Source organism: Erinaceus europaeus, chromosome 5 (genome assembly GCF_950295315.1).
Source record: "Erinaceus europaeus chromosome 5, mEriEur2.1, whole genome shotgun sequence".
In the NCBI taxonomy this organism is placed as follows: domain Eukaryota; kingdom Metazoa; phylum Chordata; class Mammalia; order Eulipotyphla; family Erinaceidae; genus Erinaceus; species Erinaceus europaeus.
The window spans coordinates 44,553,488-44,581,083 of record NC_080166.1 but is presented as its reverse complement, the minus strand read 5'-3'; the positions used below and the strand labels follow the sequence as shown (position 1 = coordinate 44,581,083).

The 27,596-nt window shown below is 42.1% G+C and overlaps 1 protein-coding gene across 10 annotated transcripts in view; it reads left to right on the top strand.

Moving 5' to 3' along the window:
- Positions 1 to 13,236, top strand: part of MAST4 (microtubule associated serine/threonine kinase family member 4) — a 724,287-nt gene extending 711,051 nt beyond the window's left edge. For all 10 annotated transcript variants that reach the window (XM_060191259.1, XM_016188336.2, XM_060191258.1 and 7 more), the window contains 3 exons: positions 3,631 to 3,767; positions 6,128 to 6,309; positions 6,707 to 13,236. In XM_060191259.1, the coding sequence (XP_060047242.1) occupies positions 3,631 to 3,767; positions 6,128 to 6,309; positions 6,707 to 10,578 (4,191 nt within the window). In that variant the 3' untranslated portion in view covers positions 10,579 to 13,236. The remainder of the gene's footprint in view (positions 1 to 3,630; positions 3,768 to 6,127; positions 6,310 to 6,706) is intronic.
- Positions 13,237 to 27,596: the final 14,360 nt, after the last annotated feature.

Sequence of the window (27,596 nt, the reverse complement as noted above, 5' to 3'; positions counted from 1 at the left end):
GGGTAGGAGAGGTACAATTCCACACAATTCCCACCACCCATTCTCCATATCCCACCCCCTCCCCTGATAGCTTTCCCATTCTCTAGCCCTTTGGGAGCATGGACCCAGGGTCATTGTGGGTTGCAGAAGGTAGAAAGTCTGGCTTCTGTAATTGCTTCCCCGCTGAACATGGGCATTGACTGGTCGGTCCATACTCCCAGTCTGCCTCTCTCTTTCCCTAGTAGGGTGGGTCTCTGGGGAAGCGGAGCTCCAGGACACATTGGTGGGGTCTTCAATCCAGGGAAGCCTGGCCGGCATCCTGGTGGCATCTGGAACCTGGTGACTGAAAAGAAAGTTAACATACGAAGCCAAACAAGTTGTTGAGCAATCATAGACCCAAAGCTTAGAATAGTGGAGAGGAAGTGTTAGGGGGATACTCACTGCAAACTCTAGTGTACTTCTGCTTTCAGGTATATATTTTGCAGTAGTTTACGGATACGTGTGAACATATGCTCTCTCTCTCACAGAAACTGGTGTATATCTAGGTTTTGGGACTTTGTTAGAAAGTGAACCACCTGAGATGGAATTAGAGTATACTATGAAAGGAAAGGTCTCACCCGAGTAATGAAGCTGAAGGGTTGTCATTCCACACCTGAAGTCTCTGGACACAGTCTGAAGTGAAGCATGTTGAGGTGGCAATCATTGTGTTGGTTAGGTTGTGATCGGCAGATGCAATATTATTTGATATGGATTGGGAGAGGCATACGGGAAAGTGGGCCCTATCCAATGGTTCCAGGACTGGGGGAAGTAGAGACTCTACAGTGGAGATGTGAGGTTCCTGCTGTCTTTGGGTTCCAAAAGACAATGGATAGTTAATGTTATCATCACATTATTTGGTAATTGGGTTAACTTTGAAAAGTCCTTTTGTTAGGGTTTGCTGTACAGTACCCAGTATCTTGTATATAGCTGTGCTATTGGTTGCTTCTGATCTACTTGGTCTAGGCTTTTAAGAGAGTCTGCATATCAATTACACTGCATATATTGAGAAAAGATTCAGTTTGTGTTTTGATAAACTTCAAGACATACAATTAATTTTCCCCCTCTCGTATTAATTAACTAGTGATGTATATGACTACATTTTACTAGGAGTGTACATAAACACCATTCCCACCACCAAAAGACTGTGACCCATCCCTCCCACCCACTCCCACCCCCCCACTGGCCCAGGAAGCTGCATGTCTACCCCTTACCTCAGGGTTGTTACTTTGGTGCCCTGCTTACAATTTGGTCAGGTCCTGCTTTTAGTTTCCCTTTCAGATCTTCTTCCTCAACTTCTGTTGATGAGTGGGATCATCCCATACTCATCTTTATCTTTCTGACTGAGCTCACTTAACATAATACCTTCTAGCTCCGTCCAAGATGGGTCAGAGAAGGTGGGTTCATTGTTCTTGATAGCTGCATATACTCATGATTTTCTATGTGAATGCCCCAACTCTGAGTGCAGGCCCCATTGTATAAAGGAAGTTTCAGTGCTGTGGTTTTTTTCTTCCCTTGCACCCACCTCTGTCTCAATTTCTATTTGAAGAAAAATTATCCCTGAGTCATAAGCTCCAGAAATGACAATTAATAATAACAATAATAAAAAAACTAATAAAACTGTAGAAAGTGCAGGTAGACCCCTGTTTGGTATATTAAGTCTAGTGACATAACATTAAAAATATACATCAGTGATTAAGACTGTGATTTATGACTAAGATTATCTACCTCTTTTAAGAACTATAAAATAGAAAGTAGTTTAGTAAATTTTGAAGCATAGAGGCAATGAAAGTTATATTATTATTATTTTTTGCCTCCAGAGTTATTGCTGGGGCTTGGTGCCTTCATTATGAATCCATTGTACCTGGAAGCCATTTTTCCCTTTTTGTTGCTGCTGTTGTTGTTGGATAAGACAGAACTCGAGAGAGAGAAGACAGAGAGAGGGAGATTTGAAAGACAGACACCTGCAGACCTGCTTCACCACCTGTGAAGCAACCCCCCTGCAGGAGGGGAGCCAGGGGCTTGAATTGCAATCCTTACATCAGTCCATGTGCGCTTAACCTGTTGTGTTACCGCCGACTCCCAGTGAGGTAGGGAACACTTTTTAAAATTACATAATGTAACATGCAGAAACAGTATGAAACTATCAAGTAAAGTTAAAAGTTGATATAAAGTTTATATAGATACACATTAATAAATGCTTGGTAAAAAAAAATCAGGAAGTGTTCTGAAATAATACCAGTGCTTAACTGGTTGGTAGACTTATAATTTATCAAAATTTAAACTTTAATATTTTCTTCTTATAATAGTTGTTTTATTTTAGGTCTTATCTTTCCTTCAGACTTATTTATTAATTAATAAGACAGGAGAGAGTGTGTGTGTCCACATGCATGTATGAGAGAATATCACAACCTCAGTCTGGCACATGCAAAACTAGGAATTAAACTCAGAACCTCATACCTGAGATTTTAGCACTTTACCTGCAACTTCTATCTCCCATCTTTTCAAGGTAATCGGGGGCTACGTATGACCTTGAAGTAATGATTGAGAAATTTGTGAAGAGGTAGGGAGATTGCTCAACTGGGAGTATTGGAACTTGTATGTCTGAGGTTACCTCTTCAGTTACCAACTCTACATGTGTTGAAATGGTGCTCTGGTATCTCTCTCTCTCTCTCACTCTTTCTCCTTCCCCCTCTCCTTCCCTCCCCCCCTCTTCCTTTCTCACCATATCATGGGAAACTTTCACATGTAATATTTAAAATAAATCCTTAAAATAAGAAACAAGTGCAAGTAGAGGTAATTGATGCCTGAGTGTGTGGGGAGGGGAAAAAGGGTACTGCAGGAGGCTGGAATAGGATAGGAAGACTCTTGAGCATGTCCAGCAAGCTCCTAACCCCAGGACTGAGTGAAAGTGAACAGAACCCCACCTAAGTTATTCAAGCCACCTGTGACCTGGCTACAGAAACACAATTCCATACTTATAGGTATCAACTTTCCAGTGCTGCAAGTTGACAGGTTTTACAGAGCTAGAAAAGGAACCTTTTAAAATAATTAAAAATAAAAATCTCATTCAGTTTTGCTACCCTATGATTTCTAGGTCAAAGGAAAAAACTTTTATAAAAAGGAGGGGGAAGAAAAAGGGAAAATAAATGAGCCAAGAGAAGACAGCCTCTGTGGCACATTTATACTTAATACATATGGATGAAGATAACTGTTATTTATGGAGCCCTTTCCATGTGTCATACTTGGTGCTGCACAGGCATTACAAACTCCATCCCGTTTCATCCTCAGATGAGCTTCCATGAGATAAATACGATTCTAGTGCCAGCTTCCATACTCTAAGAATTCGAGGTAATTGATGGCGAAGTGACTCAAGTTCATCAGACTTGGATTTGAGCTCAGATCTGTGGATATTAGTGCACACCCTCTTAGGGAAACTTCACATTTCCCATCCATTTGTATTATGTCTGGATTTCTACCACTTGAAAGTTTATATAGAAATGGCAGTATTTTATATCTGTGTGTCTTTTAATCGCCTATCTCTGTTCCAATTTGGTGTCATCACAAAATTTCCCTGTAGTAGCACCCACATTTTTTTTTCTCTTTTTATTTTAGAGTGGAAATAAGGTGTCAATCACTACTACCCCGTTTGAAAACACATCAATCAAAACAGGACCAGCCAGGAGAAACAGTTATAAGAGCCGGATGGTGAGGCGGAGCAAGAAATCAAAGAAGAAAGAAAGTCTAGAAAGGTTAGTTTATTCTTTGTGAGTTTGTTGTCTTTCCACATTGAAAGAAGGTCATGCCTTCCTTAACTGAAATGCTTATATGTGACAAAGATCCATTTCCTTGTGAGAAATTTTATGTTACAGTTCACATATCTATGCACAGTTAAGTTCATGTTTATTCTAGCATTATTTTTCATAGTGGAAATATGCATGTTCACATTTTAGTAAGCTTTACATTGCTTTTCCCATGTGTGAGTACCCTGAACCCCCCTCCCCCTGACATTTTTTTCAAACCTCTAGACTTCATTTCATTTTAGTCACATTTGAGGAACCTGAGATTGAGATATATTTTAACATTAAATCTACATTTAATAGTCATCATTACACTATCTGAAAACAAGTGGTTGCTAAGTTTTTAATGTCAAATTTTTCAAGATATCTATGTGTTTAAAGTATGGGAATAAAAATTATGGGAATACAAGGGCTTTGTTTTGCTAACTGAAAATCTAACAACTCAATTTACATACAACTGAAAATGTGTGTGTGTGTGTGTGTGTGTGTGTGTGTGTGTGTGTGTGTGTGTGTGCGCGCGCGCGCGCGCGCCCGCGCGCGCACGCGCGCGCGCACCATCTGGGCCATACCATGGACATTTTCTTGTGCTCTTTGTAGATACTGGCACAGTGTGTGCTTATGTTTCTAGCAAGGACTTTTTCTTGCCAGCAATTGCCCAGATATGCTGCCTGAATCAAAACACTGCAATTCTCCTTTACCCTCTTGAATCTGATGCATCTGATCATATCAAGATTTTTAGCAATGGAAATTAAGAAAAATAAGCACATGATAAAGGAGTGGTTATTAGTTCCAGAAAAGACAAAATTATGCAAGAAAAGAAATACAGTTATGCTTCTTAGGACTTGATAATGAACAGTATTTATAAAATAAAAATAAATAAAACAGTCTGTTTCTAACAGTTCTTTTGGTCTAGTCCAATTGTGAGGACTTAAAATAAAAGGAAGTATATTTAATTTGAAGGTAGAAAGGGATTGTGTAAAGGGCTGGGTGGTGGTACATCTGGTTGAGTGCACATGTTACAATGTGCAAGGTCCCAGGTTCAAGCCCCTGGTCCCCACCTGCAGGGAGAAAGCTTTACTAGTGGTGTAGCAGGGCTGCAGGTGCCTTTCTGTCTCTCTCCCTCTCTAATTCCCCCTTCCTTCTCAATTTCTGACTGTTTCTATCCAATAAATAAGAAACAAAACTTTTAAAAAAAGAAAAGGGATTATGTAAGAGCTCAATTTTCATCGTTTGTATTAGGAAATCAATCAATAATTTTGTAAAGCTCAAAAATACTAGTGTGTGCAACTTTTTTTTTTTTACATATTCAGATAAATGAGTGGGGAAACAGCTAGAGAATAGAAAGTAGAAAGTAGTTCCTCTAAGGAGTGATCTTTTTAGCAGAATAGAGGTTACTGTTTTTCCTATCAAGTTTATAAAACTTGGACTTTTCAATTCAAGTATCTGAGTACATTTATTACATTGATTAAAAGTAAGCACACACACACTGAGATGTTTTAACCGTGTGCTCGTTATGAGTTTTGCATGTCCTCTGAGTCACACACCATTGCAAGGGGAAACAATGTTTAAACCTTTTGCTTGTGCTCACTGGGGGATGAACTGGGTTTGCAAGTTGGTAAAGGGGAGCTCATCCTGCCACCTGCACTAATAACCGTCTGCAGCTGTGTTTTCCCCTTTAAGATGTGCTCATTGAGCTCTAAATACACATTTGCTTCTCTTACTGTGTGGTGCCTGCTGCCCCACTGATATGATAAGCTTCAGTTCACCTTTTTCTTGGTTTCTCTATGTAAATGCGAAGCCCACATTATCCTTAGTAACATTCAAGAAGTTACAGTGTAGTGAGCACAGCTAACTGCCCCTCATAGATAAAGTCCATGCCCTGAATCACCATTAGGATGCTGGTTTTCCTTCCAGATATCTAATTTGTATTTGCTCTTAATTAAATTGTGTCAGTATATCTGGGGATATATACTCAAATGCTTTCAGACAAACAATACCCACTTCGTACACCTGACAAGTAAATAACTGGAGATATATATATAAATGTATTTTTTATTGTCCTACCTTCTTCAGCTATTCTCATAGTGTTTGGAATTAAGAAAAGAAAACCTTCATTTTGTACTGTCAAAGGTTTAGATTCCTTTCTAAGTCATAGAAACACCTTTGGACATAGAAACACCTTTGGCACTTACTCTTGAACAGGCCCTGTCTTGCCATTACAGACTCTGGGAGCTGAAGGGCACAGGTGCTGGGGAAAGCAGGATTGGTTCTGCCTGAAGGAGCTCATCAATTTTCTCCTCTCTCCACCCCAGGAGGAGATCCCTTTTCAAAAAGCTAGCCAAGCAGCCTTCTCCTTTGCTCCACACCAGCCGAAGTTTCTCCTGCTTGAACCGATCCCTGTCATCTGGGGAGAGCCTCCCGGGATCCCCCACTCACAGCTTGTCTCCTCGCTCTCCAACACCCAGCTACCGCTCCACCCCTGACTTCCCGTCTGGTGAGTGAGTGGCTTAGAGGGCAAGAGAGAGCTGATAGGAGGTCAGGTCACCATCTGAGATCCTGAACTCCAGGAAGCTAGTTCCTTCTGAGTAAGAGGAGAGGATGTAAATGCCGGGGTGGGGTGGGGGTAAGGGGGTGGGAGCAGTCATAAGATGGATCATACTGTCAGAAGATAGGACCATGTACATGAGACAGAAAGTCCTGGCTTAAACCTTGGTGTGGGAGGGGAGCTTATGTGAAAAGCATTGGTTTGTTTGACAGGTGATCACACAATTTGCTGATCTTGGCCTGACCAGACTTGACCTAAAGCAATTTCAGCTAGCAGCATGGGTAGATAAAAGGAAGGTTTGCTTTTTTTTTTTTTTGGTTCATCATGTTCTGTTTCCCACCCACAGGCACTAACTCCTCCCAGAGCAGCTCCCCAAGTTCTAGTGCCCCCAATTCCCCAGCAGGATCTGGACACATTCGACCCAGCACTCTCCACGGCCTGGCCCCCAAACTTGGTGGGCAGAGGTACCGCTCAGGAAGACGGAAGTCAGCCGGCAACATCCCACTCTCTCCACTGGCCCGGACGCCCTCTCCCACCCCACAGCCCACCTCCCCTCAGCGCTCTCCATCCCCTCTGCTGGGACATTCACTTGGCAATGCCAAAATCGTTCAGGCTTTTCCCAGCAAAATGCATTCCCCTCCCACCATTGTTAGACACATTGTGAGACCCAAAAGCGCAGAACCCCCAAGATCTCCACTGCTCAAGCGTGTGCAGTCAGAGGAGAAGCTATCCCCCTCCTATGGCAGTGATAAGAAGCACCTGTGTGCCCGAAAGCATAGTCTAGAGGTGACACAGGAGGAGGTGCAGCGAGAACAGTCCCAACGGGATGTGACACTGCAGAGCCTAGAGGAGAATGTGTGTGACACACCCTCCCTGAGCCGGGCCAGGCCTGTGGAGCAGGGCTGCCTGAAGCGCCCTGTCTCCCGAAAACTGGGAAGGCAGGAATCAGTGGATGACCTGGACCGAGAGAAGCTGAAGGCCAAAGTGGTGATGAAGAAACCAGATGAGGTCTCTGAGAAACAGGAACCCCACCAGAAATCCCATGCACTTGGAAGTGATTTGGAAAACCTTCCCACCTTTAGGTTGGAAGAGAGAGAGAAGAAAATGTACGCCAAGGCTTTAGAAAGATCAAGTCATTTTGAAAACAAAGCAGCCACTTCAGAATCCCAGTCCCTGGGCAGTTTATTGAAGGATGCTCTTCACAAGCAGGCCAGCACAAGGGCCCATGAGGGTATGACATCAGATAGACCCAGTGAGCACAGCCAAGGCACCTGTGATTTCAAGCGAACCCCCACTCCTGGCATCATCCAAGAAGCTGTCTGCCACCTTCCTGACCGGTCCTCCTCTGGGAAAGGTGACAGTACAGAGAAGAACTCCCAGTCCAAGGAATGTTTCCACTGTGAGAAGTTAGACAGCAAACTGGCCAACATTGATTACCTCAGAAAGAAAATGTCTCTCGAAGACAAAGATGAAAGCCACAGCCTTGTGCTGAAGCCCAAGGTACCATCTAGTGCCCATGAAGGCTTGCCTGGGAGCTCAGTACGGCTTGGGGGAGGCCAGCCAGAGACCCCAGCTACCTCTGACAACAGAGTTTTCATCAACAGTGCTCTTGCAACCCAGATGGGTGCCATCTCTTTTGCCCCTTTGAAGACGGCCTTGACAGCCCGTGTAGACAGTGGAGTTGAGAAGCCAGGCTTGGTTGCTCCTGAGTCACCTGCCCGGAAAAGCCCCTCTGAGTACAAGCTGGAAGGTAGGTCTGTGTCATGTCTGAAACCAATCGAGGGCACTTTGGACATTGCTTTACTGTCTGGACCGCAGGCCTCCAAATTAGAGCCACTTTCACCAGAGCCCCTCCAGAGTCCCAGCCCAGGCAGTGACATGGGACCCTCAGTGTCATCAGCCCTCCCTGGCTGTGGGGTGAAGAAGGGTGAAACTGCAGGTCAGAGAGAAACTTCCCCTGCCAGCTTTAAGGTAACTAAATCCTATTTGCTTGAGCCCCGGTTCCAGCCACCCAGCCGGGGTCTCCAGAATTCACCAGCTGCTCCCCTGCCTGACCTAGAGCTAAAGAGGGACAGGAAAGTTTCTCATGCTGCCAAGAGCCCAATGACAGTCACAGAGAGTGATTCCCAACAGAGGGAGGGTGGCCTCAGCAAACACCATGAACACAGCCCTGACACTAAGGTCCCAACCTTCCTGGGGCACAGCCTGCAGGGCACTGACCTGGCCAGATCTCATGACCGACTCCCACCTGAAGGTGCTCGCTCCAGGGAGAAGCCAGGCCTGAGGGAGTCTTCTGAGAGGGCTTCTTCCACAGCCAAAAGTGAACGCTCTGCTCTGAGGGTTGAGGGCTGCAGAGACACCTCCGTAGAACTGTATCCTCCAGAAACTGCTAAAACCAGTGACAACTCCAAAAACCTTCCCTCAATAGGAAGGACCCGCCCAGACTCTTGCATGCAGACTCAGGCTACAGAGAAAGTGTGGAGGTCTTGTGGGAAAACAAACCTCAGAGATGGCCAAAATGAGGTGAGGCTGCTGGCCAGAGAAGACTCCTCCTTGTATGTAGTGAGTGCTCCTGGAGAGCAAGGGCTGGGCAAGGGGAGAAGTAACCTGGAGGTAAAGCAGGAAGCCCCTCCAGCCAGACGGTCTCTGATGACAGCCATGACTGAGGTTGGGAAGAATGAGAAACTCCCTGGTTTCCCATCTTTGCAGAAAGATGGCCCTAAGGAGCCAGAAAAGAAGGAGCAGCCTCTCCAAAGGAACCTCAGCAGCAGCTATCAGCCCCCACCTGTCACCAAAGAAGCAGCAAACCTGACCTCTCCACAGTCTTGCACCTCCCTGAGCCACTCTGCTGATCGAGAGCCAGGAAGCAAGCCCTGCACTGCTGAGCCTCGCCCAGGCCTCCAGGACCCAGCTAGACCTGCTGCTGTGCATGGCGAAAGCAGCAATCACAAACCCAAGTCTGGCCATGATGCTGTCCCTCCAAAGTCAAAGCACCCAGACAGGCCCCTTTTTTCCCAGAAGGTGAATGTTGGAATCACCATGGGCAAAGAGCCTGGCATTCAGCCCCTTGGTGGCACCAGCCGAGAGGCAAAGGGTAGCAGTAAGGGTTTGCAGGATGCCTTTCCTGCCACCCCAGACCCCCAGAAAGTGGCCAGTGATACAGCCAGCCAGGGAGGAAATGAACCCTTGGCATCCCTGCACATTGAAAGGAGTCCTGTAGACACCAAGCCAAAAGCCCCCAGTGGCGGGCGTGCCCTGGAGGTGCTAGAGAAGCCTGCATATCTGCCAAGGCAGGGGAACCCAGGGCCCAGTGAGTTGGTAGACCAGAAGGTTCCCACTGGCAGTGAAAAGCAGAGCATGTCTCCAAAGCACTCTAAACCATCCACTGTGAAAGATTGCTCCACTCTGTGCAAGCAGACAGACAAGAGCCCAACTCAACAGGCAACCACCACAGACCGGAAGTGTGAAGGGAAGAAATGCTCAGAAGCACTTTACCTTCCAGCTGACCGAGGAACACTGGAGGCCAGCTCTTCCCAGGCCCACAGAGAGGCCTGGATGCAGGGTGCAGAGAAGTCAGCAATGGCAGCTGGAAAGAGCTTTCCAGAAGCCAAAGGGAAGGGCCCGAGTCCCCAGAAGCCTCTGACAGAGGCAGGCAAGCCCAGTGGCATGAAAAGATCCCCCTCAGCCACTGGGCAGAATTCTTTGCGATCCACTGCCCTCCCGGAGAAGTCCCTGAGCTGTTCCTCCAGCTTTCCTGAAGCTAGACCAGGAGTTCGAGAAGCCTCTGCAGCTAGCAACGACTCCTCTTTTGCAAAGGCCAATGGAACTGAGCCCTCCGCCCCCAGCCACAGGGACCATAGGAAGTCCCTACCTGGGGGGGATGGCAAGACCCAAATGACTAAGAGTGACTCTTTACCAACCTTCCGGAGCTCCACTGTGGAGCCACACCATCCTAACCCAAATGCAGCAGGGGCAGCTGGCTACCGGGATAGGGCCTTCTCAGTCACTGCCACCATAGGAGAAACCAAAGGGAAAGAGCCTGGCCCAGCCCAGCCTCCTCAGACTAAGAAACAGAGTGTGGTCAGAGAAGTCACCAAGCTGTCCCCAGCTCCAAGCACTGACCGCCCCATTGCCTTTTCTTCTGAGAAGGATTTTGTAGTTCGGCAGAGGCGGGGGAAAGAGAGTTTGCGTAGCAGTCCTCACAAAAAGACCTCTTAATGGGATAGGTCCCAGAGAGGGACTGGGGAGACCCAACCTGAATGTGTAACTGTCTTGACTACCTTTCAAAACCAGCACTGTGTGGGAATGTCTACCAGGCAGAGCCTGGAGCCTCATTGGGGAAGAAAAGAGAAAGAAAATGCAGAAAGAGAGGACCTTCTTCCAAATGCCTTCCCAATTGTAACCGGTAAAACTGTTACCAGATAGTGTTTGTACAAAAAAAAAAAAAAAAGGAAAGAAAGAAAAAGGAAAAAAGAAAGAATTACCTTTACAGTTGAGGGTTGTTGAGGAGAAAGATATTTCTCTGTAAATAACTAGCGATGTGTTTGGTTTTGGATGTAGAGTCTTTTAACTTGCTGCTGATTGCCTTGTTTATTTTTTGTTTTTTGTTTCTCCTTAACGGAGATCTCTTGCTTTATCACTTATCACAAGATAGTAATGAAGTAAAATGGCTCAAGCTAGGTGTGTGTAAAGGTATAGGTGCACCCACCTTCATGTATATAACATATCCACCCACATGTTTTGGTCTGTGGTTTGAAGCTATTTCAAGGCTACAATTTTATGAGTTCAGGTATTCTATGTAGAGCTAAAGAAGAAAGAAAGCTGTCACTATAGAAGATTGTGAGGTTTTTTGTTTTTTTTAATGTAGTTTTTTTTTTTTTTAGTACTGTAATAGTACTGTATCTCTCTACCTTTCTCTCCAGAGCTGAAGCAACAACTTCTCTAATCACTGTATTTGGAATCCTTTTCCATTCGGAATGGCCAGAACAGACAGAGCTAGCCATTACCCTTTTATAGTCATCGTAATGGACGTCTTGGTCCTGGGTCCAGCTATCTCTAAGGCCAATTGTCCTTGTCTATAGGTGTGTGTGTGTGTGTGTGTGTGTGTGTGTGTGTGTGTGTGTGTGTGTGTGTGTGTGAGTTGGTCTTCACCCTCGGTAGAGCCGGAGTTCTCAACACAAGTGAACTTTATTTCTGGTTTCTTGGTTTTTCCTTCTTTTCATGCTCTTAAAACTCAGGCCTTTATGCTGTGAGACGCAAGTCTAAGAAGAAGCACATGTTTTCCTAGTAGCTCTGTACCAGCCCAGCTTCTGAATAAGAAATAAATAAAGAAAAAAGGAAAGTTACTGGTCACACACAAATTTGTTAGTACTTAAGTTGAGCAGTGAACATCAGGCATTTGAAGAGGTTTTGAATTTTTTTTTTTTTTTAAGAAATAGAAAGGAGTTGGGTTTTGGCATCATGGCATATATATTGAGAAATAATCAGGATATCAGATACATTTTAATACATAGCTGGGGCCTTATGTTGTAGATGACGCTTGCTGTTTTTTAGCAAGTTCCTAGGGTTCACATTCATTTTTAATGCATTGAGTAGCTCCGTACATTTCAAAGCACAGTCTCTTTATTTGTATGCAAAAGCTGTATTAATAAAGAGCAGCATTTTCTAACAAAAACACTTGTTGGAGCTATTTGGTGCTTGAATGTGACTGTCCTTTTTACTTTTGCTACGCCTTATTTAAATTTTGTATACCATGGGATATATGGAATTTGTCTGATTATTTTACTGCTGGGGGGGGGGCGTGTTTTTTGTTGCAGTTTTCCCGGTGACTTGTTTTGGACTATAAGATGGCACTTGCTGACATAAGTACTAAAGCACTAAGAGAAAATACACACAGATAAGTATTTCTCAGATGTTTGGAACCCATAGCAGAATTTTTTGGTTTTACTTTGTCAGAGTAAAAAATATACCAACAAATACTAGTTCAGCAGCACTCAGTCTTCTTCAGGAATGACTCAGTATCTTGGCTATAAAATTATTCACCCAAGCACAGTATTACCTTCCAGCCCTGTGGATTATAAATCATTCACCAGGGCTATAAACTCCAAAAACAAAGGCATAACTTAGCAAACTGCTTGGGATCTTCCTTTATTGCAAAATGACTTGACAATACAAAAAAAAAAAAAAAAAAAAAGTCTCCTCCTCAATGTGCACCAGTTTTTTTCCACATAATTTCAACCATCACCCTCACCTCTTCACTATCTTGTGAAATTCTAGATGAAACACATCTTTTCAAGAACTTGAATGGGTTTCAGAAGCGGTCTCAACATTTATAACTCATATCTGTGTTTGGCACTTATCAAAACCTAGTCCATCTGCACTCAGACATCAAGACAGGTCTATCAGGGAGGTGGTTCGTGGTTTACAGCCCTTTGCTTTTTACCTGTCCAGTTTCCTTTAAAGCACAACTAGCTGCTTGTTTACAGATAATATTTTTATGTATATTTTGTATAGTGTATTATCTATCTTTTTTTTTTGCCAAATATATTTTTTGTTTGCATTTCTGGATGAGTAAAGAGTACTAAATGTTGCATCCATGTAATATCTGTTTGTTGTTGTAAACCTCTCCAATCAGCTGGTAGAAATTCTCCTGTGTTCTCTTTGGTCAGTCTCCTGTGATTGTAAGATGTGCTTCTTGGTAGTAATCCCAGCTATAGATTTACCAGCTTAAAAGTTTGTTAGGATCTGTGCAATAAAGTGTTTGCAGTCTTATTTTCTCTAAGAGACTCCCTATAGATGTCATAATTGTTGTATATTGAACAAATATTTATACTTATGCAATTGCATAACATTGAAATAAAAATTTAGCATGAAAAATTGACTCGTTAGTTTTTTTCTTATATACACATGTACATATCACCTCCTACCTAATACAACTTTCTTGTAGCAGATTGGATTTTTGCAGATTGCTTTGTTGAGTGACATGATCTACTAATAAATAGTTATTAAATAAACATATATATTTTAAATTCAGTACCATGAAATGATCCCAGGGCTTTGTGCACATGCAGTACAACTGAGCAGCCTCCCTGACTGATTTATCCATTTTTTTATTTCTTTGAGAGACAGAAAGAGAGGGTAGAGATACCACAACAGCATAGTTTTCCCCTAGTGCCACTGTAGCACTCCCCATGTGGTTATTCTGGGTTTCATATCTGGGCCATGCACATGGCAAGGCAGCTACACTGCCCAATGAGTTACTTTTCTGGCCCCCAAAGCCTACTTTTCAAAACATTGCTCAAGAAAACCATTTCCTTAACCAGTCTTTCTTGGTGTAACTTCCTTTTAACTTTTTTCTCATTTTTTTTATCCCTTTAAAAATATTTATTTATTTATTTATTTAATAAAGGCAGAGAGAAATTGAGAGGGAAGAAGGAGATGAAGAAAAAATCAGGAGAGATACCTGCAGCACTGTTTCACCATTTGCAAAGCCCCACCAAGGGGGTAGATAGTATTATGGTTATGCAAAGAGACTCTTATGCCTGAAGTTCCAAAACCCCAGGATCACTCCCCTAGATCACCATAAGCCAAAGCTGCACAGTACTATAGTGAAAACAAACAAAAAACTACATAGGGGGCTTAAACCTGGGTCCTTGTGCTTTGTAACATGTGTACTCAACAGGGTGTGCCACTGCCTGGCCCCTGTTTTTATCCCTTTTTGAGAGTTTCTCTTCTTTGAGTATTTCTTCCCTCAAATAGTGGAGTTTCCCAGGGCGTTCTTGCAGCCAGTGGGCCTTCCTCTGTACTCCCAGGATTTGCCATTCACCCATGGGCCTTACTACTTGGCACCTCCATAGAAATATCAGGTTCAAAATATCCGAGAATATACATTTCCTACTCTATCCCGTTCCCTTAGGGTGCACTATTTTCTGTTTTACCTTTAAACCATATTCTTCTGTTTAAACTCTCCTTTCTTCTTTCATGTCTGAATAATCAAGTTTCACCTGTTTCACAAAATATTCTACCCTCCATCTGGCCCACTATTCTGCTTCAATAACTTTTTAAGTCTCTCCAAGTTTACTTCCTGCTCTTCACTCTTAACTCTTTCTCCTCTGCTTTGTTTCTACAAAGCAAATCAAGCTGTTTTACTACTGCTTTAAACCTCTCAATAGCCCACACACGATTTAGATAACGACTAATATTTTAGACATTCACTTGATTCTGGTCTAGCCACCCACATCTCAGCCTCACTTCTGGTCTTATCTATCTGGTGTCTGGAAGAAGCCTTGCAAGATGGGTCCATGGACCTATCTTCTACTTCCTGCATATCTCCCTTATGGGAATCACTGTTGTTTTGGAATTGTGTGTCTCACATGTATTTCTTCTTTTTAAAATATTAATTTCATATGAAAGAGAGAGAGGAGCATAGGCACCACTGAAGATTGAACCTAGGACCACAGCATGCAAATCTGTGCTCTACTATTGAGTCATCTCCCCATATATGTGTATCTTCTTTGGAGATCAAACTCTGTTTCTCTCTCTCCTGTTTTTGCCTCTAGGACCAGACACATAGGAGATGTTAATATGTATTTGCGGGGGTGGTGGTGGTGGTGGTGGAGATAGCATAATGGGTATCAAACTGACTCTCATGCCTGAGGCTTCCAGGTCCCAGGTTCAGTCCCCCACAGCACTGTAAGCTAGAGCTGAGCAGTGCTCTGGAAAAAATTAATTAAATTAATGAATATGTATTTTTTGAATTCAATTGAATAGGCAGGGAAATGTTAGTAGCACTACCATTTGTGGTATATTTACTAGAGACAAGAACTACACTACATATATGTATCATGTAGTCACCCTTTGCATTGTGTGTTGCTTCACCATATAAATATAAAGGAGCCAAGTCGCAGTTACATATTCTAGTTATTGACAGGACTTGGCCTCAAAAGTTAGCAATCTGACTGGAATGCCCACACTTTTAACCTCAACAGTCTGACTAGATACCTTCCTACCTCACCCTCTGTTACTGCGTTGTAAAGAACAAATGAAAGTTAGAATCATGGTTTCCATGGCCATAGTGAGCTTTGGAAATGACCAGAACTTTGTTGAGCCTTGAGTTCCTTTGTTTTGCATGTTTGAAGTCAGTCAGTCTTGTCCAGTTTCAAGTTTATTAGCAGTTCAGATGTCTCAGACCCTTGATTAGCATCATTAGCACCACTCATCATAGGAAAACATAGAGGGGCATTTCACTGATTTCTGAGATCATGCATTCCAAAAAATATAAATGAAAGAAAGGCTGCCGTCTTTCACAACTTTACAGACAGATGATGGAATTGTCAATCCCAATACTCTGATTCAGACAAGCACTTCAGAAAGGGAATATGCTCCCAAACTGAAGTTCCCTGTACACTGTGACATGCCAGCCAAGTCTGCTCAGATGTGGGGAACAAAAAAAAAAAAAAAAAAAAGATTTGTTGCATGTGATTACTAGTTATCACCCCACAGTTTTTTCTTTTTTTTAAAAAAAACCTATTAATATTGTAAAGCTGAAAGCTAACAAATATTCATCTGCTGTTTCATTGAGCATGACTGGGAGATGGCTGTCAGCAGCTGGGAGGTAAAGAAGAGATGTATGCGAGACCTGAAGCAAGCATGTTGCAGCTCCGAAGTCTCTGTATATCAGGCTAGTATCATCATAAGCTCCAGCTCTGACCCGTCTCAAGAAAAAAATCCTTTACCTAGGAAACCTGCCTACCCTTGTGAAGACAAAGGGCAGTTCTTGTGCACACTCATCTCACATCTGTCAGCAGAGCACTTCCTTGTGATTGGAGAAGGCCCTGTATCTCCACCTACTGTTCTATTCTTCCAACGATCTATAGAGATTGTGTTTGACTACTGGCATTTGAAAACACAAGTGTCCTAGAAAAGATTATTCAGTTTTGTTTTTAATTGCCTGTGGATTTCGACAAGCAATGATCTCTACGTTTTCTTGCACTTTCTGCAAAAACAAAAACAAAAAGACTTCCTTAAAAAACAAAACAAAAAAAAGGGGGGGGTTGGACAGTAGTGCAATAGTTTAAGTGCATGTGGCACGAAGCGCAAAGACGCTTAAGGACGCATAAGGATCCCCGGTTCAAGCCCCCGGCTCTCCACCTGCAGGGGAGTCATTTCACAAGCGGTGAAGCAGGTCTGCAGGTATCTGTCTTTTTCTCCCCCTTTCTGTCTTCCCCTCCTCTCTCCATTTCTCTCTGTCCTATCCAACAATGATGACATCAATAACAACAGCAATAATAACTACCACAACAATAAAAAAGGGCAACAAAAGGGAAAATAAATATATAAATATTTTTTTAAAAACACTGATTTTCTCCATATTAAACAGTGCATGGTCCCAGAAGGCTAATTAGAAACATAGACAAAAGTAAATAAAACATTTGTATCACTGCAATTCCACCAGTTACTCTGTCATTCTTTCTTTCTTTCTTTCTTTCTTTCTTTCTTTCTTTCTTTCTTTCTTTATTTATTTATTACCAGAGTACTGCTCAGCTCTGGCTGCTGGTGGTGCTGAGGATTTAACCTGGGATTTTGAAACCTCTGGCATGAAAGTCTCTGCATCATTCAATTTTTATATTTTTTTAGTTTTTTTTCCAAAAAGTTCATTAGTATTGGGTCCAGGGAGATAACTTAGCATTAGAGCACACAACTTGCATACCTGTGACTCCAGAGGACCCAGGTTTAATGCTTAGCACTAGAGGACCAGAGCAGTTGAGTGATATTCTGCCCCACCCTCAATCTCGTAATTTTTTAAGTGAATTAATAGCAGACATTCTCGGTAGCTTGCTCATTTTCTTTGTATTAAATCACAAAGATTTTTCTCAAGATCTCTAAATACTCATCTGTAACATTATCTTTATTAGCCACCGGACATTTCACTATGTGGACACGTTTTTGTTTTTTTTTTTCTCATGCATGTGCACAGTAGAAAAGCTTGTTAAGAGGATTAAAGTGACCATGTTCTATGTCGAGTCATTAATTATGATTGACACTTGTCCTTCCATCTCTCTCTCCCATCCTATAGATAACTATGTTCATAGTTTAATTTTGTTTATGTTCTTCCAAAATGTCATTGTTTTCTGTGTATGAGTGTCTAATACATGGATAGTGATCTTTTCAAAGTCACTATGGATTTGTTCTTTTTTAAAAAAATATTTAAATTTATTTTCTTTTTGTTGCCTTTGTTTTCTTATTGTTGTTGTAGTTATTGATGTCATTGTTAGGACAGATAGAAATGGAGAGAGGAGTGGAAGTCAGAGAGAGGGAGAGAAAGATAGACACCTGCAGACCTGCTTCACTGCCTGTGAAGTGACTCCCCTGCAGGTGGGGAGCCGGGGGCTTGAACCAGGATCCTTCCGCCGGTCCTTGAGCTTCGCGCCATGTGTGCTTAACCTGCTGGCTACTGCCTGACTCCCGATTTATTGTTTATCTATTAGGCCCTAAAGGAATAAGATTCAGTCAAATTTTACTGTCTATATCTAGAAGGTTCCTTCTAATTATAATATATAGTCCATGATGGACATTTTTCACATCATTACCTATCTGTTTTCCTAGTGAAGACCACTCAATTTACTTCAGACTTTCTCCATAAATGTAGAATATCATTATCCTAATGTAAAAATTTTTTGGGATACACAGCCATAGCAGGATGTCTAGGTCACATATCTAACTTGACTTCATATTGCCATATGGTCTTAGAATGGCTATACTGGTTCACACTCCCATAAATAGTGCGTGTGGCTCCTGTAGCCCCACACTCCATGTGTACTACTCTCCAACTTTCTGTTTTTGCCAGGTTTTCAGGTACAATACTCACCTCATTTTAACTTGTATCTCTCTAACTGCCAAAAGAATCAGCATGTTTATAATTGGATTGTCCTAAGAACTTAGGCCTTCTTCCCCATCTATTCAGACCATCTCCTAATTTAATCATCTATCTATTGTTGCATATCTAGACTGTTCCCAAGGACAACAGAAAAAGAAAAATGAAGTCTAAATCATTGAGACTCCTATGTAGAAATAAAATGAAAAGAAGAGGAATAGATGATTAGAAGGTCTAGGGACGCCTGTCTTCTGTTAACTTTTGCAGGATCTTGCACCATGTCTTGAACAGTCAAATACTTATATTATCTTCAGATTGAAAGGCCAGAGGAAGTCACTCAATGACCATCATTGTTTTATCTTGCAAGAGTAATAATAGCATACAATTCTGTAGGTTCATTCTTTTCTTTCTCAGGATACACAACATTTACTAAACTATTTCATTTTGTGAATAGCTGGGATAGAGTACAGTGAGTATATACAGAAAGAGAGCAAGGGAATTTAAGAACAGTCCTGAGGCCTGGAGTGGAGACAGAAGAGATGAGTAGGAGTAGAGCACCAAAGTAAAAACCCTGGGTTGAGGGTGAGGGTGGATGTTCGGCTTCATGGGACCAAGGGGGTAGGGGACGGGAATGGGATGGGACACAGCCTTTGGTGGTGGGAATGGTGTTTACATACACTACTATAATTTGTAGTCATATAAATCACTATTTAATTAATATGAGAGGGAAAAAAATGACTGAATGTTTCAAACATTTTAATGCACAGACCACAGGCTGAGTCTTCGATATGTTGACTCTATTAAAAGCTTAGACCAGGGAGAACAGAAGCAACTGGTAGCACAACTATATACAAATAATGTCAAAGTAAATTATAGTGATATTATGTAAAATAAAGAAAATCCTAACAAAGGGATTTTTCAGAGTTGACCCAATTGCCAAATAATGTGATTATAGCAATAACTATCTATTGCCTTCTCAAGCCCTAAGACAGCAGGAACCTCCCACTTCCTCTATAGAGCCTATATTTCCCCAGTCCTGGACCCTCTAGAGTGTGGCTCGCTTTCCTGCATGCTTCTCTCAATTCATACCAAATGATATCGCATCTGCTGATCCCAACCTAATCAATGCAATGAGTACCACCTTGATATGCTTCACTTCAGACTGTGCCAGAGACTTCAGGCATGGAATGTCAACCCTTCACCCTCAGTACTCGGTGAGACCTTTCCTTTCATAGGATTCTCTAATTCCATTCCAGGTGGTTCACTTCCTAACAAAGTCCCAAAACCTAGATATAGGCTATGTCCCATGACATAGATCATAGGTTCACATGTATCCATAAATTAGGGCAAAATATATAACTGAAAACAAAAGTACACAATAGTCTGCAGTGAGTCAGTATGAAGTTCATAATGAAATAGTGTCTACTTAGACTTAGATACCCTCCTCACCTATTTCCTATTATGCGTCACTCACTTACTCCCAAACTAACCTTATCAAAGTAAGGACTGCAAAAGCTTAATAAGGGCAAGAGACTGGCATACTTCAATTCTTCTTCTTCTAGCATTTGCCCTTCTTCTGTAGCATACTTCAATGATGACTCTTTAGTCACTATCAGGCCACCATCAGCCTGGGCCCTAGTCGGTGAGTCCTGAGATTCCCAAACAGACAAGATGGGCCTAGACCTCGAATAAATCCCTCTTTCCATTATTACCGGTCATCTCTACCAGGAAAAACAAAACAGATCCCGCTGAGGCCCCCATAAGACCTTGCCTTCAACTTGGATCAACAACGGTAGAGAATGTTCCATCCTCAGAAGGGAGGATGGACAATACACTCTATGCTACACCTGAGGAAGACGGATCCTGATATTGGGGCAGGTGGGAACACTCCTACTCATGACCACAGAATGTAAGCTCAGATCTACAGGGATGAAGAGATCACAAAGGCTCCTAAGCTGAATATGGGCCCTAGATCACATCAGATTGATGGGATTTACAGTCAACAATATTGATACATCTTTCCCATATTTGGGAGCTACTCTTTTCCCTGATCCAGCTTTTGTCCAGCCATGACATCATCTCCCCCGACAATAACTTGGATCCATCTGCATATCAGATTTCAGGCTCAGGGAAACAAAACAAAAAACTAGTATAGTAACAGGCCCTTTGGACTATAACTAAAATATGCCTACTAACTATCTACAAAATGGAGGCTCCCACCCCTCTCCCCCAACTCTTCATTTGCACTACTCCAACCTTTACGTTCAGGATTAGTCAACAACTTGTTTGGATTTATGTGTTAACTCTTCATCTGAACTATTCCAACCTTTAGGTTCATGATTAGTCAACAATTTGCTCTGCTTTCTATCTTAACTCTTTTTCAGCCACCAGGTTCCAGATGCTAACATGATGCCAACCAGACTTCCCTGGACAGACACCCCACCTGGAGTGTGTCCTGGAACTCTGATTCCCCAGAAACCCACCCTACTAGGGAAAGAGAGAGATAGGCTTGGAGTATGGATCGACCTTTCAACACCCATGTTCAGCTGGGAAGCAATTACAGAAGCCAGACCTTCCACCTTCTGCTCCCCGTAATGATCTTGGGTCCATGCCCTCAGAGGGTTAAAGAATAGGAAAGCTATCAGGGGAGGGAATGGGATATGGAGTTCTGGTGGTGGGAGTTGTACCCCTCTTATCCTATGGCCTTGTGTTTCCTTTTTATAAATAAATTTAAAAAAAGAGATGAATGAATAGCCTTCAGAATGCCTTGACTTTGGGTTTGAGGTCTCCTCAGCCTTTGTTTCCCATTTCATTAGGAACTTTCCCCTTACTGTATATGTGCTGTTCTTCAGTTCAGTTGATACATGGAGTTTAACATATACTTGTGCTCTTTGCTCATGATAGTATGGTGGTAGTATGGCAGGATGTGATACAAAATTGTATGTCTGAGAGTCTTGGGGCAACTCCAATTTATAGAATCTTAATATCTAGGACTGTGGTGCAAAAATCTGTCTTCTAAAGAATCCCCCAGGTACTCCTGTTGACAGTTGAGTGTCTTGGGTGCTCTGAGACACAGTTGGGGTCAACTTTTTCTTCTGTAGCCTTCAAACTATTATTCCCATTCCCAATATTAGTTATTCTAATTCTTAGCTTTTTCTTAAGCTTATTTTGTAATTTTTCCAAAACTTCACTGCTCCAAGCTATTTTTTCCTAGATAGAGAGAAAAGAAGCAAGAGAAAGATACCACAGCACTGAAGTTTCCTGCAGTGCAGTGAAGACCAGGTTCAAACCTGGTTCACAAGGTTGACAGAGCAGTTGATCTCTCTTGCAGACCCGCAAACAAAGAATTGACTTTATCTGCACACCCAGGGCATCCAGTAATGACTTGATTAGGACTGACCACTTCCTTCATTGCTGTAATTTACGCTAACTTTTATTACTTATGTATTTGTCTACTTTGTCACCTGAGTTATCCTTGGGGCTCAGTGCCTGTAGGATGACTCCACTACTCCCAGCAGACATTTTTTTTTTCCTTTTTGCTTGATAGAGGGTCAGTCAGAGAGAGATTGAAAGGGGGAAAAGAAGAAACAGAGAGGATAGGTAGATAGGGGTGGGGAGGCATCTGAAGTACTGTTCTACTACTTGTGAAGCTTTCCTGCTGCAGATATGGACTGGAAGTAGGAACCCTGGTTCTTGGGCATCATGTTGTGTTTGCTTTACCAAGTGCACCGTCACCCAAACCCTTAACTTTCCCTTTACCACCCAGAGATAGAAAACTGTTATCAAAAAAAAAAAAAAAAAAAAAACTGTTATCAACCACAACCATGTAGTCTATATTGAAAAATAAGAACTTTCCAACAACAGATGAGTGGCTGAGAAAGCTGTGGTATATATACACAATGGAATACTATGCAGCTGTCAAGAACAATGAACCCACCTTCTCTGACCCATCTTGGACAGAGCTAGAAGGAATTATATTAAGTCAGCTAAGTCAGAAAGATAAAGATGAGTATGGGATGATCCCACTCATCAACAGAAGTTGAGTAAGAAGATCTGAAAGGGAAACTAAAAGCAGGATCTGACCAAACTGTAAGTAGGGCACCAAAGTAAAAACCCTGTGGTGAGGGGTAGACATGTAGCTTCTTTGGGTGGTGGGAATGGTGTTTATGTACACTCCTAGAAAAATGTAGACATATAAATCACTAGTTAATTAATATGAGAGGGGGGAAATCTATTGTGTGTCTCAAAGCTTTTCAAAACACAAACTGAATCTTTTTAATATATAGGCTGTGTATTTGATATGCGGACTCTCTCAAAAGCCTAGACTAAGTAGATCAGAAGCATCCAATAGCACAGCTATATACAAGATACTGGGTACTGTACAGCAAACCCTAACAAAAGGACTTTTCAAAGTTAACCAATTACCAAATAATGTGATGATAACATTAACTATCCATTGTCTTTTTGAACCCTAAGACAGCAGGAACCTCACATCTCCACTATAGAACCCCTACTTCGCCCAGTCCTGGAAACCTTGGATAGGGCCCATTTTCCCGTATGCCTCTCCCAATCCATATCAAATAATATTGCATCCGCCGATCACAACCTAACCAACGCAACGATTGCCACCTCAACATGCTTCACTTCAGACTGTGTCCAGAGACTTCACGTGTGGAATGACAACCTTTCAGCTTCATTACTCGGGTGAGACCTTTCCTTTCATAGTATACTCTAATTCCATCTCAGGTGGTTCACTTTCTAACAAAGTCCCAAAACCTAGATATACACCAGTTTCTGTGAGAGAGAGCATATGTTCACAAGTATCCATAAACTACTGCAAAATATATACCTGAAAACAGAAGTATACTAGAGTTTGCAGTGAGTACCTCCCTGACACTTCCTCTCCACTATTCCAAGCTTTGGGTCCATGATTGCTCAACAATTTGTTTGGTTTCGTATGTTAACTCTCTTTTCAGTCACCAGGTTCCAGATGCCATCAGGATGCCGTCCAGGCTTCCCTGGACTGAAGACCCCACCAATGTGTCCTGGAGCTCCGCTTCCCCAGAGACCCACCCTACTAGGGAAAGAGAGAGGCAGACTGGGAGTATGGACCGACCAGTCAACACCCATGTTCAGCGGGGAAGCAATTACAGAAGCCAGACCTTTTACCTTCGGCAACCCACAATGACCCTGGGTCCATGCTCCCAGAGGATTAGAGAATGGGAAAGCTATTAGGGGAGAGGGTGGGATATGGAGATTGGGTGGTGGGAATTGTGTGGAGTTGTACCCCTCCTACCCTATGGTTTTGTTAATTAATCCTTTCTTAAATAAAAAAAAAAAATTAAAAAAAAGAAATTTCAAAAAGCCATATACTTTACACTTTTGCAAAGTTTGAAGTTGTAAAAGACATTTATTGGGAAACTGGACAGGTGAGAAAGACATGACAGTTTCCTGACTTGAAATTGTATAGCTAATACCTGCATTTGGGTCTGTGTTGTGTTCAGTTAACAGTGGTGCTGCTGGTGCTGGGAAAGGTATAATTTGCTCCCAGACTGTGGGAGTTACAACTCAGGGAATGATGGAGGCCAGTCAGCTTTTATAGACTTCAATGCTATTTGCTTCAGTACATTTTGAAATGCAGGGTCAGCTCACTGAGCTACAACATACAATAATAATACATTTTTATAGAGGTAGCTTGTCAGAGTAGCAACAACGTGTGATACATAAAACCAATAAACAAACCATGTCTATAGATTCTGTCCCAGTAACCAGGATAAAGCAATAAAATTGACAGCAGCCATCAAAATGCTCCCTTTCTCACTGGGTAAATTTACTGTTGCTCAGAACTGAGGAGCTGTCACAAAACCTCAGATCAGTGGTGCAGTTTGAGGGGAGCAAGTTGTCTTTCATGGACACAGTGCATACCTGCTAAATGAAAGCCAGAAGTGTGGCTAGCTCTGATTTGGGATCCTGTGGTCTTAAGTGGAATGAAAACTGCCTCATAGATACTTTAAGGAAAGTTTTTGGTTTCTGAGGGTCACGTTAAATAAAACAGGAGCAGAGTGACTATGAGGTAGTAATCTGCAACAAGTATTTCTTGTCTGAAACTTAAACCAATAAGGCAAGAAACAGCTTTAAGTTAGCTAGAATATGCAGAAAATTCAGCTGGTGGGTGCTATTTTAGATTGTTTAAAAATTATTTTATTTCGTTTTAATGAGATAGACACAGAGCACCTTTGAGTTACAGTGGTGTGGTGGGTTGAACCTGGGAATTTGGAGCCTCAGGCAGGAAAGTCTTTTGCATAACCATTTGCTATCTACCCCCACCTAAATTCAAGGTGAGGATTTGGATGTCATCTGCAGCAGGAATTATGGAAGGTTTTTACACATGAGAATGTCAGGGATATAGAAGGAGTTAATGCATGTTTTAAAAAATGAATTCCTGTAACTGCTATGTTGTGTGGCAAGCCAACCTTGAGGCTAGGAATGGAAAATTTGTGACTGTTGGGGAGGTCAGTCAGACAAAGGGCTGGGCTGGCAGCAGAGGGTGCTGGTGGCCCAAGAGCAACTGCCTGAGCCTTGGCTTAGCTTCCTTTACACAGTGCTGGCCTTGATGCAAATCCTAGTAAGAAGCTACTCCATCTTCCTCATTGTGCCCAGGTTCAAATTCCCCACACAAGTATAAGGCAGAGCCAAGCAGTGCTCTAGTTAAAAAAAAAAAAAAAAAGAAAAGAAAAGAAAAAAGAAGAAAAAGAAAGAAAGAAAAGCAAAAAAAAAAAAAAAAAGTTAAATGAATGTAGAAAATCACAAAACAAGGTAATAAAGGAGAGAACCATGGTGGGAAAGAAGTGAAGAAATAGCAAGAAAAAAATAAAATAAAGGCTGATGAAGAGGACTGGGAGAAAGGCTTCAGTGAACATGGTTTTGTATTTCCATGGTCACTATCAGGATTACTATCAAAGTTTCCAGAACTCATTACCTAGTTTGCACAAACAAACAAATGAACAAAGGCAACAGCAAAGTTTGGTGGGACAGCTGGAGGAGTTGTTTCTAATTTGTAAGAACTTTGGTCTGTTCTTTCTAAAACAAAACTGCTCTTAGGTTCCTACGGGTGATTTATTTATTAAAATTTATTTTACCAAAGCACTGCTCCACCCTGGTTTATGATGGAGATGTGGATTGGATCTAAGGCCTTGAGGCCTCAGGCATGAATTCCATTTGCATAACCATTATGGTATCTCCCCAGCCCTGGGGGAACCTTTCCAATAGCATCAGTTAAGAAGCCTCCAGGAAAAACCAAAGCTGCCTTGTTTTCTGCTACTTGAGGTCATTCTGAGCTCCAGATCAATGAGAAAACCAGTAGAGCAAAACAAAAAACAATTGACCTTGACCAGAATCGAGGTCACTACCAACCCAACAGCACCTCCATGGAGCTTCTGGAATGCCCAGAGACTATGGTAGGGGCAGAGAGGAACTAAGGCAGCTGTGGGGCTTATCCGGTGTCTTCCTTCCCACTTAAAGGACTGCGACTCCAATACTCATTCAGGAAAAATGAGAAAAGTGTCCATCTACCACACTTTTTATGTTGTGAGGGTTCATTTCTTTTTTTTATTATTTTGTTTTTATTAGTGATTTATAAGATTATAATATAGTAGGGGTATAATTCTACACCTCCTGCTACCAAAATTCTGTGCCACCTCTCCCCCCTATCAGTAACCACCATAGTTCTCCCAATGTCACAGATAAGGTTTGATATATATATTTCAGATTCATGTGTTTCACTTCTCTATATTCTCCATATGAATAAAATCAACCCAGTTGTCCACCTCTTACTTCAATAAGAACACAATATAGGGTGGGGGTATAGCATAATGGTTATGCAAAGAGACTTTCATGCCTGAGGCTCTCAAGCCACAGGTTCAATCCCCCACACCACCATAAGCCAGAGCTGAGCAGTACTCTGGTGTAAAAAAAAAAAAACAGGACACAATATGTTTTTTTTTAACTGCTGAGTAGTACTTCTTTGAGTATATGTCCCATCACTTATTTTTTCCTTATATTTATGACTCAGATGAGTTATTTTTATTTCATTGTTAAAGGCCTCCCTCCACCAACCTAACTCTATTAAGTAATGTGAGGTTTGATTTTTCTCAGCAAAGTACATCTCTGTGTGTAATCTGTCACTAGACCCAGGTCACCCAGGACACAGCCTTTTTTTTTTTTTGTCTCATAAGGAAATATTCCTGTGAGTCCAGGAACTGGGAGTTAGTTAGAGATGAGGGGGTGGGGTAGAAGAGCTGGAATGCTTCTCTCTGCTATCAGACAGAAGACTCTGAGTAGACCCTCTGTGAACTATGGCCTAGGGATTACCCAGGAACCCCACTTTTCTTCAGTCTTCAGGGCAGAGGCAAGATGGGAGAGAACCTTTGGTGCTAAGTGTCAGGGGCCATTAACTCAGTCATGAAGTGAAATGATCATTTATGAGGCACTTTTAAAATGCAAAATATTCATGATGAACAAAATATCAAAAACTTTTCCTTTTGCCTCAGGCTTGAACACAGTTCAGCATGACACTATTGCGGTATCTGTCTTTGTTTACAGTTTTGATATTTTATTTATTGTGGTTTTTGTGTATCAATTTTAAGTTTAATTTTTATTTTCAGAGAATATATTTTGTTGTCTGTTTCTTCCTTTTATTTGGTAGACCAGAGAAAAACTGAGGGGGAGGAGAGAGAGAAAGAGAGAGAGAGAGATGCCTGTAGACCTGCTTCACATCCAGTGAAACTTTCCCCTTGCAGGTGGGGACTGGGGGCTTGAACCCCGTTTTTTGCACATTGTAATGTGTGTACTTAACCAGGTATATCACTGGCCAGACCCAATTTGAAGTTTTTAAAAATATTTTATAAATAAACATGCTTTTGTTTTACGTATTGAATTTTTTGCCCCACTTTAAAGTTTTTATCTAAGTCTAATGCCTAACTCTCCTTAAGTAAGTCCCACACTCCATTCTTAACCAGCAACAGCTGGGCAAATCTGGTCTTTCATCCAGTACCGCACACACATACACACACACACACACACACACACACATGCAGGTGCACGCACACGCACACACACACACACATACCTTGAGACTCTGCAGAACACATGCAGTGAAAGTTTATGGATTATCTTCATTGCTTGTTCTCTTGCCTATCATGCTTCTCCTGAGGGCAAAGAGGTATAGAAGAGTTGTACCCAAGTTTCTTCTCTGTAGTTATATCCCACTAGTATGCTGGACATAATGATTTCCCCCTTCATTTTATTTGATAAGATAAAGAGAAATTGAGAAGTGTGGGGAAGATAGGAAGAGAAAAAGAGACAT